Source organism: Octodon degus, unplaced genomic scaffold, assembly GCF_000260255.1.
Source record: "Octodon degus isolate 3935 unplaced genomic scaffold, OctDeg1.0 scaffold00020, whole genome shotgun sequence".
NCBI classification, from domain to species: domain Eukaryota; kingdom Metazoa; phylum Chordata; class Mammalia; order Rodentia; family Octodontidae; genus Octodon; species Octodon degus.
Window position 1 is genome coordinate 6,754,363 of NW_004524596.1, and position 13,879 is coordinate 6,768,241.

At 37.0% G+C, this 13,879-nt stretch overlaps 1 protein-coding gene across 1 annotated transcript in view; it reads left to right on the top strand.

The window, feature by feature from the left end:
• Positions 1 to 926: 926 nt before the first annotated feature.
• The window catches only part of LOC101591991 (regulator of microtubule dynamics protein 2), a 128,352-nt gene continuing 115,399 nt past the window's right edge, over positions 927 to 13,879 (top strand). Inside the window, exons 1-2 of the mRNA XM_004627620.2 lie at positions 927 to 1,661; positions 6,721 to 7,188. Of these exons, the coding sequence (XP_004627677.2) occupies positions 6,737 to 7,188 (452 nt within the window). The 5' untranslated portion in view covers positions 927 to 1,661; positions 6,721 to 6,736. The remainder of the gene's footprint in view (positions 1,662 to 6,720; positions 7,189 to 13,879) is intronic.

A 13,879-nucleotide genomic window follows, 5' to 3' on the forward strand; every position in this document is an offset into this window, starting at 1 on the left:
CTTCCGGCTCGCGGCGAGGGGGCGGTGGCGGCGGGGCTGCGGCACTCGGGGCCTCGCGGGCCAGCGTCCGGAAGCTGCGGCTCGGAGGGTGCAGGCGTTCCGGGAAGGACGCCGCTCGGGGGTCGCGGGCGATCCGAGAAGGACGCCGCTCGGGGGTCGCGGGGGCGGGCGCTTCAGCCTGAGCCCTTCGCAGCCCGGCTCAGCTCGCCCCACAGCCTCTGGGGCTAATCCTTCCGCCTCCTCGGAAACTGTTTTTTCCTGGTTTTGTCCCCCTTAGATTTGGATTCTGTACCTGTTTAACTCCAAAAAACCAGATTATTAGTGCTATCCAACATTTACAGATAGACCAAACACTGGAGCGCTTTCAGTTTAAGGAAATTTTAAATAGGAAAACTAAAATCAGATAAAATAGTATTAGAACTCTTTGCAAATACAGTTTTCAGGGTCTCTGTAGAAAATCTGTTCAACTATTAAAGGTTCTCAGGGCCACTCCCTTGGGAAACTTGACTATCGTTTAGGTGATTCGCATCTCTGTAAACCTTTGATCATGTGTTACACATTAACTTTGGATGCTAATAAATTTATACCAAAATAATGTTTATCATTTTCCATTGTTATTCCTAGTACCTTCAAACTGAAACTTGTAACAGGAATAATAGTTTGTATCTGATTATTAAAATTTTAGAGTTGTAAAGTTTTTCACGTGTATTTTTATACCTTACTACCAGTTTATTCTACTAACATAATTAAAAGCATAAGGCCTACAGAAATACCTTCATACGTCTGAAATTATGCTGCAGACAATGATACAGACTTGAGTTACTGCTTTTTTTAACTGAAGTTTTAAATCTTACCATTTTTCAAATGGTAATAGAAGCCTGATTGTTTTACCCTGTTATAAAGTTCAGGTGTATCCTAAGCTATTATTTTATAACTGTAGTTTTTAAAACAAATGTCAGCTTTGTTGATTCTAGTCTTAATTGTCACAGTTCTGAAGTCTTGTTTCACCTCTGCTCAGTCAGTGTTCTCCTTCGTGTCCTTGTTGATGTTTTCTGATCTTCAGCCTGCAGCCAGAGGGTCTCTCTCTAGGAGTGAGGAAAAGCCTGTTCCGGTTAACGTTTCTCTCTTCCTAGTTGGGTGATGGCCTAGGCCAAACGTTGACAGTTGTGTTCTTGTTTGCTTATCTGCAAAACAATAATAGGTTGTTACTATTATTTTGATCTGGCTCAAAAGAGTAATTTGAAATTCAGTAAAGCTAGACAAAGTGTGACTATTTCTCATGTGTTTAAAGCCAGGTTCTGTCTCAAGGACGTGTTGTCAGGTAGATTTTCACAACTATTTGCTCATTAAATGAAAAAAAATTCAAACCAATTTGCTGTAAGGAAGGCCTACTGGGATAATTCAAATAAAGGAATCCCAGTATAAGAAAATTCCTTTCAGTAGACCTGTAGATCAGCTTATGGACATCTCTGGTTAACTTTTGTCTTTTTTGTGTGTGTTTATGTGTATGGTGCTGGCATTTAACTTGGGGTGTCAAGCATGCTAAAGTTTTGCTTTACCGTTTTAACTACATGCCCAGTCCTAGTCATTTTATTGGCCAAAATAAAACATTACCTGAAGATCATCGAGTTTGCTGCATAATTACTAGCTGTGATGTGAAAGTGAGTCTAGGCCTATAATGACTTTTGTTGCATCTGTTGCTTTATTTGTAGTACAGTGTACATTTTGGGGGGATAAAATTAAACAGTTATGATTACAAATTTACCAAAGTATATTGCTGGCATATCTCTTGGAAGAGATAAATGGGAGTGGGCAGATAGATTTGCAGTTCACATTGATGCAAATTAGGTAAATACTTTCTTTGTGTGTGTGGGGACAATCACTGGGGCTGCAGATGTAGCCCAGTGATAGAGCATGCATGAGACACTAGGTTCTATTTCCAGCACCACAAGAAAAACAAACGAAAATCCCAGGCAAGATACTCTGTAGTCCATTAGTCCAACTTAAGTGCTAAACTTTTCTCTGGAGTCCTTGGTTTACAGGAAGGGATTCTTGAAGCTCTTGAAGATAGGAGATAATTCCTGGAAGATTATTTTACAGTTCTTTTCCATTAACTTCAGCCTGTAATAAATTGGGGCATTCAAACAGAATAATTCCTTTGGACTCTGCATATGATGTAGTATAACGGAGCTGAAGAGAGATGTTCTTTTAAAAGCAGGCTTCTTGGAAATAGATGCATACTGCCTTTTCTTTCAGACTCTTGCATAGGGCATTTCAAAACATCACATTTAGTTGGCTATTACATGTATAGGATATAGTAGCAGTTTGCTAGGATATGTGGAATTGTAGGATAAAAGGTATAGGAAGCCGCCTTTTCATGTATCCAACTTAATTCATAATTTGCATCTTTCCAATATTTCTCTCAGCTGTTTATTTTCTTCCTATTTCCCATAGGGCACAAAGCAATCAAAACTGCAAAAAGCTTCTACCACCATATCTACCTTTCCACCCAAATCTCTTTTCTTTCATTGCTATGAATGTGTTTTCATCAAAAATCAACCCTTGTATGGCTGGGGAGATAGCTTGGCAGTCTAACCACCTGCCTGGCAAGCACAAGGATCTGGGTTTGATTCCTGGTACTGCATGCCATGCTGGCCTCGGAACCCCGAGCACACCATGCCAGCCAATGACACTGGGTATGGTGGTGCACGCCTGTAATCCCAGTCCTGGGAAGGAGGATCACTGTGAATCCAAGCTGCTTAGTGAGACTGTACCAAATAAGTACATAAATAAATAAAAGATTAAAAAATAAAAAATCAACCCTTGTACGTGTGCACTACAGCCTGTCCTTCTGGCCTTAAATTTATTGATGTATAATTTGCTAGTATTTCTTCTATTTCATCAATTTTTGTTTTAATGATATTTTATTGGCAAACAATGATACTGTTATTTCTTGATCTTTTGGCCTCATTTCCATAAAGTTATGACATCATTTCTGGCCTTATTTATTTTCCATTTTGCTTTTTTTTTTCTCTCCTTTTCTTGCCTTCTTTAGGTCTAAGTGACTTTTTTTAGTGTTCCATTTTTATCTCTACTAACTGGCTTATCTGTGCATTTATAGCTTTTTTAGTGGTTGATCTAGGGTTTATAATTATGCATATTTAATTTGACATGACACTCTAAGACATTTACAAATAAAGTACATACTTTGAGTTATTGTTGTTTTACTTTTTACTGATATGCATCTTATAAGCCCTTTGGCATTATTATTTTAGCTTTAATGAACAATTGTAAGGAAATTTTAAAACGGAAAATATTCCTTTTTTATTTACTCAAACGTTTGTTGCTATTGGTATTCTGTATTCTTTATGTGCATCTCAAGTCTCTGTTATTTTCTTTCTGCTTAAGAAACTTCCATTAGCATGTATTTTATATCTATCTATCTATCTATATACATATATATATATATACACATACATATATACATATTTTGGTAATGAATTCTCACAAATTTTCTTTGTCCAAAAAATCTTAATTTTACCATTTGTTTTTAAAGCTATTTTACTAAGTATATAAATATAAATGGGCAGTTTCTTTCAGCATTTTAAAGAGGTCACTCTAGTATTTTCTGTGCCTGAGTTGTTCCTGCATACATCTCCTATATCTTTTCTCTCTACATTGTTGTTTTTCTGAAGACAAGTTCAGGCTGGCCTTCAACTCACTGTGTAGCCTCTCTCTGCATGTGCTGTCTATTTTCCTGACTGCTTTTAAGGTAACCTCTTCATCAGTGATTTTTATCACTTACTAATACTGTGTCTTGATCTGGTTTTCTTGTTTTTTTTGGATTGTGTTGAATTTATGTTTTAGCTAACTTAGGACTTTTTGTCACCCTCCCCCATACGTACTGCTTGTTCTTTTTCACCTGTCGTTTTCCTACTTACTTGCATGTGAAATCATGTTTTTATTGGATACTAGACATACTGGTTTTATGCTATTCAGTTCTGGATTTTTTCTATTTCTGTCTTTAGTTTTAGTTTTAATTTTTTGATTTTTAGAGGAATGATTTCGTTGTGTAGTTCAGGCTGGACTTGCACTCACTATGTAGCCCCGCCCGGCCACAAGCTCATGGGGCTTCTCCCCCCCCAGCCCCCCAAATGCTAATATTACAGACATGCACCATCATGCCCAGCTCATACTTTAGATAGTATTGGACTTTCATCTTCACGGCAATTAAATTACTTGTGAATCAGTTTATTTCTTTAAGGATTACTTTTAGTCTGTTTTAGGGAAAGCTTTAGTAGTCTAAACTCTAAGGTTACTATAGCCTCATTGCCAAAGTGTTACCCTGCTGGGTTCCCTAATGAAAGCCTCATGTATTCTGTAAGCACTCTTGAGAACCTGAATGCTTCCCAGTTCTGTATATTCTTTAGGAATAGTTTAGTTTATAGCTTCCTAATGATTGCTTTTTTCCCTAGAATTTGTTCTTGGCCTACCCTGATTGGACTTCAGTATGTTATTTTTTTCCACATACAGGACTTCTCTCATCTTTGGTACCATCATAAATTCTAAGTGCTTAAGTTTCAGTGAACTCTGACCTGTGTTGGTTCAGCTTAGGCTGTTTGATTCTTCTCTCTTTGTGCTGTGGTTCAGAAACTAGGTTGAAAAACAAGAGACACTGTAGGACTGATTTCCTTCCCTTTCCTCAGGTTCAGAAGTGGTAAGGCTCCAATGATCTGTTGCTTGAGAAAATTTCACGAAAAATTAAATTTAAAAAACTACAAATCTAATTTCTTATAAGGGATAACTTACTGCTACTTGTAACATTTCTCCCACGTGGCTTGTAAGATTTATTGCAGGTACTTATCTGCTTATAAAAACAGAAAGGAAAACAATTTTGGAACTTCAAGGTGTATAAAACCTGAAATATATTTTACTCTAACTATAATAGTTAATCACGGTACTAATTTACATCCTGCTACCTTAAAGTCTCATGAAGAAAGGCTATATATGGTTATTCTTTAATCATTTTCTGACTTTAAGAGCAGAAAATAGCCAGTAGAACTAATGAAGATAAGATTTACTAAAGATTATGATGTATTCAGTCAAAATAACTGAGTTAATAACAAATAAGGTAGGCCATATCCTAAGCCCTGAATGTAAAAAACTCACAGGTCAGAAAGAGAAAAGAGCTAAAAAAAAATGACTTCTGTTTTTTAAAAAGTGAAAATTTGAAAAACAAATGTTGAGATCCTAAACATAAGTAGAAATGTAAAAATCAGCAGAGTTTTGAGTCAGAAGAAGAAAGGGGTGATACCTGAATATATGTTATCGCTTCAGTTTTCCATGTTGCATCAGACAGAGATGGATGAATTATAAACTTGCCAAAGCTCTATAATATGTTGGATATCCCTAAGCCCTTCCTTGCTTTAAAATATTATTAGTCCCTTTAAATTTAAGTTCTAATGTGAACTAGCTGCTAAAGAAGAGCTGTAACAGCTGGGATTGGATATATTGCCCATGAGAGGCCAAATGAAAGGAATTACAGAGCCTTTATTAATTTAGCCGGTGACCAATGTGTTTCCCCCTCCAAATTAGGAAAACACAAAAGGTCCAGTTCTTTGTTCTCTACCAGCTTTATATAGTTTCTTTGTTGAAATGGCAATTGGGCAGGAATGTGGTACCCCCTACATCCTATGGTATGAGGTTTCAGGCAGAGGATCTAAGTAAGCATGGTCAGATGGTCTGGCTCTTGTTGCCCTTTATTGGTCCTGTCTCCTACTTATCTCCTACATGTTTGTGAAGTTTTGAAGGGCAGGGGAAGGAGGGAGGGATGGGTAATCAAAAGGAAAGGTGACTGTAGAGATCCATTGGTCTCACTGCAATCTGGTCTACTCGGGGAGAAATGGTGACAGGAATGAGAAAAGATAGATGAGAAGACAAAAGCTGGGCTAGGTGGCCGCTGGTCTACCTGATAGGCTAGATTAACTCAACACACAACAAAACAGTCCTTTATTCATACTTTTGCAAAGTTAGAAATAGGTGACACAAGGTTGCCTAGCAACTAATAGCCAATCTTAACCAGACAGGATGTTTATCTCAGGACTGCATAGCTTGTTTGCTTTAGGCAGTGAGGCCTAGTCCCACCTCCACACATTTGATCAATTTCCTAGCTTCCTTGACTCCCAACAGGTGGCCTGGCCCAGATGTCTTCTGTGTAAATAGGCAAGGGTTAAACTTTGACTTCTGCCTCAGTCTTTCCTACTTCTAAGGTGAATAGGGAATTATGCTAGATGCCATCCCTTACACTTTTTCTGGGCATTCTTAAAATACTAGATAAGACCAAGAAATCTAGAAAATTATATATAAATAAAATGTCAGAAAGTTTAGAATATAAATAATTTTGTCAACATTCATAGTATTTTCTGTTCTATTTAATACACTTTTAAAATACAAACAAAGGGTAAATTTCAGATTGGCCATGCAGAACATTAATTCTGAGTTAAAGTTGGTACTTTACAGTAGTCTTTAGTAGTATGATTAAGTAAATATTTCTATTAGTTCATATAAATTATATGGGTATTTACTAATACTATATTTTTATGAATTTTCAAGTTTTTTAATGGCACATACTTGGCTTTTATTGATTAAAAAACACTAACGTTTTTGTCTTGGGCAAAAACAAAAATAAAATTCATATATATTTTATGTTTTTAATTTTAGGAACAAAAGTCAAGAAATGCCTCATTCCACAAACAAAGAACTAATATTTGCTATCATGGTGGGAACTGCTGGTATCAGCTTGCTGGTTTTATGGTATCAAAAAGTTCGTAAACCAAGGACAGCAATGAGTTTGCCAAAATTATTTTCTCTGGATCATACATTTGCTTCAACAACTTTGCAAGATAAAACATATAATGGCCAAGGAACACCAGCAATCTTTCAGAGAAGGCAACTTCAGATATTGGAGAAGTTAAATGAATTACTGACAAATATGGAAGAACTCAAAGAGGAAATCAGATTTCTTAAAGAAACTATTCCAAAGCTAGAGGAATATATACAAGATGAACTTGGAGGGAAGATAACGGTTCATAGGATAAGTCCTCAGCACAGAGCTAGAAAAAGAAGAGTGACTGTGGTTCAAAGTTCAGCAACAAGTAATAGTTCAGAGGAAGCAGAAAGTGAAGGAGGGTAAGTTTCTTTAAGATGTGTTCCCATATAATTAACTGTTTATTGCATTATTGACATTATGTAGGTCTTCTTATTATTTATGTCAAGTCACATATTCTGATACTAGCAAGACATGAAAAGGAATGAGTATTACCATTTTTTAAGAGTAGCAAAATTTATTGGGGAATAGGAACAGTTTCTGAGAGATAGGAAGAGTGCTGAATGGAGTGCCAATGAGCTTCTCTGAGAAAGTTTTATAGAGCAAAATCACAAGGTGGGTACAACATGGGGCAAAACTATAATCAACCAATAAAATTATATGTAGAGCTGCTTGTTTAATGTTGATCCAGTGGTAGCAAGGGCATATGGATGACATCATTAACCTTGGTCAATAATCTAGTCTTTAGTCTTAGCAGTCATCTTAGCCTTAGTGGACAAAAGAAAATGGGACACCCCAGTGAGGTAAGGTTTTATTTATACAGGAAACCTCAGAAGGGTGGTCTCAAAATCTCAGACTTCCATGTATCCCGTAGGGAAGTCTAACCACTGTAACTTTAATCTTCTTTAGATGTGCCTCCAACCACAGTTTGGATGTGTTCTCATCTTCCCTACCAACTCCCTCAAGGGCCTAGCCATGTCTGACTCCCTATAATATTTCTACTGAACTTGGCTGTCTCTAATATTGCCCCCTCTGAAGAGGTAGCCCTAACTGCAGTTGGGAGACAAGGGGATATTATTTTCATCTAGATGCTTTGAGCGGAGAGTCCACTATCAGGAGCCTTTTCCAGAGAGCTAATCTGCTGGGCTTTGGACAGAAGTTATATTGTACTTTAACAACTATGATTCCCCTTCACAAAATTAACCTCATAGAGTCCGGTAAAAGGAATTTGGCATATTTGTTATTGATTCCATCTGTGTTATCACTTGGAGTTTGGCAGTTTCTAGGCAAGAATAAACAAATTTTTCAAGAAATTAAAGCATGTATAGTATAGGGATGAACACTAAAATGAAAAGGCAAGAAAAGAGCCATGTCCATACACTGATTTTAAGGGACTGGAATAGTAATTGTAATCAGCTGGTTCTTAGATCTCTCTACTGATGGAGATTATCTAAGTCTGATATTTCTTGCCATAAGTCCCTCTAGTTTTAGCTGTAAGAAGATGGAGTGTCTGGTGGTTTTGCAGGACAATTTTAGCCAAGGAACTTAAACACTCTTGTTGAGGTTTTATAGCTTCCACTATAGTTTTTAAGCCTCACTGAACCATAATAGCTATCAGTATACCTGGAAACTGCCAGAAGGGCAGTTGGAGCTTCTTTTAATATCTAGCTTTTATTACAATGGTATTATTTTCATACATCTTTTGGTTATACTTTTCTACTGGGTATTTAAGACCAAGTTAAAGCAACACCTTTGTTAATCAAAATTGAGTTCTTGCTATCTGTCAAGATGAGTTAAGTCTTCTCATCCATTACTTTTGGAACCATGGACAGAGCCTCTCAGCTGATATGTAAGTGTCAGCTGCCAGAATGAGTCACCATCTCGCTTGACCATGTTGCTTTCTGTAAAAACACAGGAGACTTTTCCATTTGTGGTGACTCTTAATTTTTGGTACACTATATATTCATTGGTTCCTATTCTCTGGGGTCCATCAATCTCCCTGCTCAGGAGGTTGGGTGACTCAGTAAAATTGCCTCGTCCTGGGTCCTCACTGACTTTAAGAGGGCCAGGCTTCCTTCACCTCAGGCTGTCCTCTTAACTGAGTTACTGTCTCAGTTACTCTTCTCTCCTTGCTGGGACGAGTACCTGGCACAAAATGAAGGAAGGAAAGGTTTATTTAGCTCACAGTTACTAGAGGTTTCAGTCCATATTTGGCTGGTTCCAAGGCAGTGTTACACATGGCAGAGAGCAACCTTTCATGGTGGCTGCAAACAACAGAGAGCAAAGGGAGTGGTGGCAGCTCAGGCAGCTAGTTAGCTTCTCTCTCTTTACCTTGTAATGCAAATTGTCTGCCCCAGTGCGGGTGCAGCATCCATACCCACAATAATTAATCACAAACTCTAGAAGCTACCCCATGACTGGGTGAGGCTTTAGGGGAGACAGCTAGGCACAAACTTCAACAGTTGCCTTTCTAGTTTTGGTCTACAAACTTCAGTTGTTGAACACCTAGAAATAACCTCAGTACTTTAGTTGGAGCAATGAGCTTATCTATTATAATCTCATTTCAATATGAAATATAAAGTACAACTAGAGGAGTGTTATTTCTAACCCATCATGGTTGTTTTAGAAGTTGAATTCCTGCAAAATGTTAACAGACAACAATTATAAAGTTTTAAAGGGAAACTTGAGCTCAAGAGTTACACATGGTGTTTCATCATGACAAATATATTATTTTTGAAACACAATGTGTATCTTAGTATAGAATAACCATTTTAGTCAATCATCTCTATCTAGTACTCAAAGAAGCTCTTGCCTAATTTGTTATTCTTTCATAAGTTGTCATTGAAGAAGTATATGACATTGTCTGGACTGCTCAGTGCCTGAGCATCTTTAAGTATAATGATTCATATATAACATGTACATCATATAAGCTTTTCTTTTTTTAAAAAAACTATCATTTGACTAGTGGTCTTATACTTGCTTGATATGTACCTCTTATCACAAGTAGCTGGAACACAAAAGAAAGACAGATATTTGAGTGTAAAAGAAAATGTTATTACCACAGACAATCCTGGTTTTATATCTTAGGAAACCTGTCAACCACATAGCATGAATACATTTAGTGCACCATGAAATTAGCAATAATGAATGTTACAGCTATATGGAGTCTTTATCTCTTAATTTAGTATTGTAGGGCTGGCCAAATAGCTCAGTGGACTGAAGTGCCTGCTTAGGCAGAGCACAGCGACCAGGGTTTGATCCCAGGCATGCTGTGCTGGCCCTGCCCCTGGGGCGTGCTGAGACGTTGATTGAGACTGGGCGGGGTAGCATACACCTGTAATAGGATGAAAACAGGAGACTCACTACGAGTCTGATCTTTGTGGTGAGACCTTGTAGACCCTGTACTAAATACATAAATAAAAATTTGTATCAAGAGCAACTTTTAATGAGAAAACCTTATTGTTTTATCCATAGAAGACCTACCCTTTTGATAATGACTGTAAATCTATTATAATGATATGTTTACAATATTTATTGGGGTTTGTCTCCATACAGATATGAAAAATATTGGGGTACTTGCATGAATAAAAAATGGAATAAATGTTTTGAGGCAGCTGTTTCTTTATTCACTAAGGAGAGTCTCATCCAGCAGTTTCCTAAGCCTAAGGGGTGCCCATTTTATTATCATAACAAATTTTTTCAGATAACCTATGAGAACTAGATAATGACAACATATTATTCTTGACCAATAAAAAATTCACAAGTTATTGTACACAGACAACAATCTGCATTGTATTTGTAAAACCAGTCTTGACATCATTTTGGTCAGCTGGAAACTTAGTTGGAAATATTTCCCTAACCTCAGATACTTACCTGTAAGCCAATTTGAATTATGAACATAAGTGTTTTTAAACTCCAAAAAAGTAAAACAAAACAAAAGTTGTTGAGCTCAAACAAAATAGCTGTAGGTGCTGCAATTGATCACACATTGAATAGACAGATACACATAAGACACATGTTAATGGACCAGAGTTCACTCTAATGTATTTGGCCAAGTTGAGTTATAATAACACTTTTATATATTTTAGGTTTATAACTATGAATAAACTAGTCAGAACCTTTTATAGGCTAATTGACAGAGATCTCTTGGAATTAAGAATTAGAATGATTAAAAACCTTTCACATCTGTGAAAGCAAAGACAGTTTTTTAGAGAGGACCTGGCTGCTGGTTTATTTGGTTGGAATACCCCACTATATAGGCTTATCATTGTTGCTTTGGTAGTCACAGTTCTTTGATAACCACAACTGGTAGCCAAAATGGATGTTTTGATAGCCACATGTAACTGTTCCCTCTAAAGGGTCAAACTGTCGAAGGTAGTGCTATTTTCATGGAATGCACAGACCAGGTTTGGGCATAGAAAGAGACTAACCGGTACTCTGGAGTTCAGTATGTAGTCCAAACAGTGGGGCAAGAAGCATCCCAAGGCTCCAATCTTCAGATGTCTACCTATGACATTTTTATCCCATTATGAAAAAAAGAAAAACTAGGGGAAATGAGTTGTCCCTGTCTAATCCCTCTTGCTTTGTGCCCAGTCTAAGGTATACACTGGACTTAACCCTGCTCAGTGCCAGTAGTAGTGAACTAGAGGTGCAGTGAAGTGGCCAGAGCAAGGCAAACGGCTTGTATCACGTGCCTGGATCCCCTTCCTTATGACCACGTGACCCTTGAAGCATACTTAGCTGAAAAAGGTTTTCTTCTTTTCAGAACCTCAGTTAGAATATCTCTGACTATAGTTGTTGATCTGGCAAAATATTCTGGAGAAAAATTATGACAAAGGAGAGACAGTTTTTTTGGAGGCTGAGGCTATGGCTATTCCTTAATACTTGTTTCTGTTGTTGAAAACTCTGTTAGAATTTAGCCAGTGAGGTGACATGTTTTAGCAAGGTATCTTTTCTCTTTTGAAGAGAAAATCATTAGTAAACAATATTATCTACACATTGCAGGACTGTGACTTAGGAAAAAATTTAGAACAGGGTCAGTAATGGACAGCACTTGATAAAAAAAATGAAGAGTGTCTCAATGCAAAGAAAGTCTGAACAGAAGGTAATTCTGACCCTTTTGCCCTCTCTTACACTACATGCTAGATGCAAAATAATATCATAATCAATACTTTCTTCTGCATTCTACTTCAAGTAGAGTGGGTTAGGCAGACAAGGTTTGGGTGCAGAATATTAAACCACTCTTTCTCAATACATGAGGGTCAAGCAAATTTTAGTACTTAAGAATATATTGCACAGAAGTAAGTGGATTCAACTTTGAGTCTTCCTCAAACAAGGGGGAAAAATAGGCATCCCTTGTAATCTCTACTTGGTTTGTATATGTTCTCAAGGCACCTCCAAGGTGACTTGTTCCAGATCACGTGACTGCTATCTAGAGAGTGACCAGAAAATAGGTTGGGCCAGACTATCTACCCTTACCAGTACATGTACTTACTTTCTCTGGAAACTCAAATTTCTAACTCCAAAGTATGTTTTCAAAAGCAGAAGCTACAACTGATTCCCACTGTAAGGGTCACATTTAAAGAAGGAAGTATTGCTAGCAAAATTAAACCAATGACCAAGAAACACAAACAACTGTTTTCTAATTCTTTGAAAAAGAGTGAGAGGGAAAAAGGGGGACGATTGGAAGTGTCTAGAACACTTCTCAGCCTGTAAAAGGGGTCACCTCTAAAGTAGATAGAGCAGATAATGGCTTGGATAAATCCTGCCTGTGTGGCACAAAGTCATTGAGGCATTTGTCTACCGAATCTCTACCAGTACTTTTCCCTAGCCCATTTTCTGAGATAAGACAATAGAATAGCCAAACATGTCACACTGATCAAGCAAGGAACATCAATAAATTCAGCAACTAGTAAGTCCATATACAAAACAGGAATATAAGACTTTGCCTGCAAAAATAAAATGTCCCTTCAAAAGAAATATAACCTGCCCATGTTTTCAAATTTACCATCATTTGACAAAAACAAAACATACAAAGACAAACATAAAAAGACAAGGCATAAGCATTTGGCAAATAAGAATGACAAATTCTGATTACCTAAATGAGTCACAATTCAGAATCCATGAACCAAAATCAATCATACCTCCTTCCAATTATCTTGCTGGGGCCTCCTAAATGATATAGGAGAAAAAAAGTATAACTCCCAACCTAGTAGATGCCAGATTTGCTGAGTTCATGTTCTCTGAAGTCAAAAAATGAATTCTAAGGAACAATGGCGGTTAAGAGTAGGAAAATATATTGGAGAGTAGGAATAATGACTAGGAATAGCTGGTGAAAGGTAGGAGGGAAGTGCCATATGGTTTCCCAGGATGATTATTTTGATTTAAATTATAATTTAAACTATTTTCAGTATTGTCACTATTTTAGGACATTTAGAACACACTGACAAAAGGTTTCTAAATAATAGTGGTTGGCAGTAGCAGCTGAATATTGAGGAAGGTATCAACTGTTTGCCAAAATAGATAATTTTTAAAATGTGCTTTCTGTGTACCCTGTTAGTGAAAACTGTCTAGACCAATGCTGACCAGCAGAACTTTGCAGTGATGGGAACAGATTATCTGTGCTGTCCAATGTCATACCTACATGAGTTTAGTGTATGTATCTGAGGGATTGAATCTCTCATTCAGTTTTACTGAAAACATTTTATTTAATTACAATTAAATCTAGCTACTTGAAGATAATTGGCTGCTGAGTTTTAGCACAAACCTGAAAAGATTGAAAAATATATAAATAATTCAGTTTAATCCTTATGTGAGTTAATTTATTGATTTCTAATATCAAGAACATGGGTAATATTCTTTCAGGAGAAAAGTAACTTATGAATTAAGAAATTGTTCTTTATTTCTTATATTTCATTTTTATACTTTTCTTCTGGATGGTTAGGACCAAGGTAAAGCAGGACCTATACAACAAGAGTTGTAGCTTTTGGGTCTGATAAGGTCAGTGAAATCCCCTCAGGATTTATCCTGGGATCCTGTACCTCAGATTGTAGA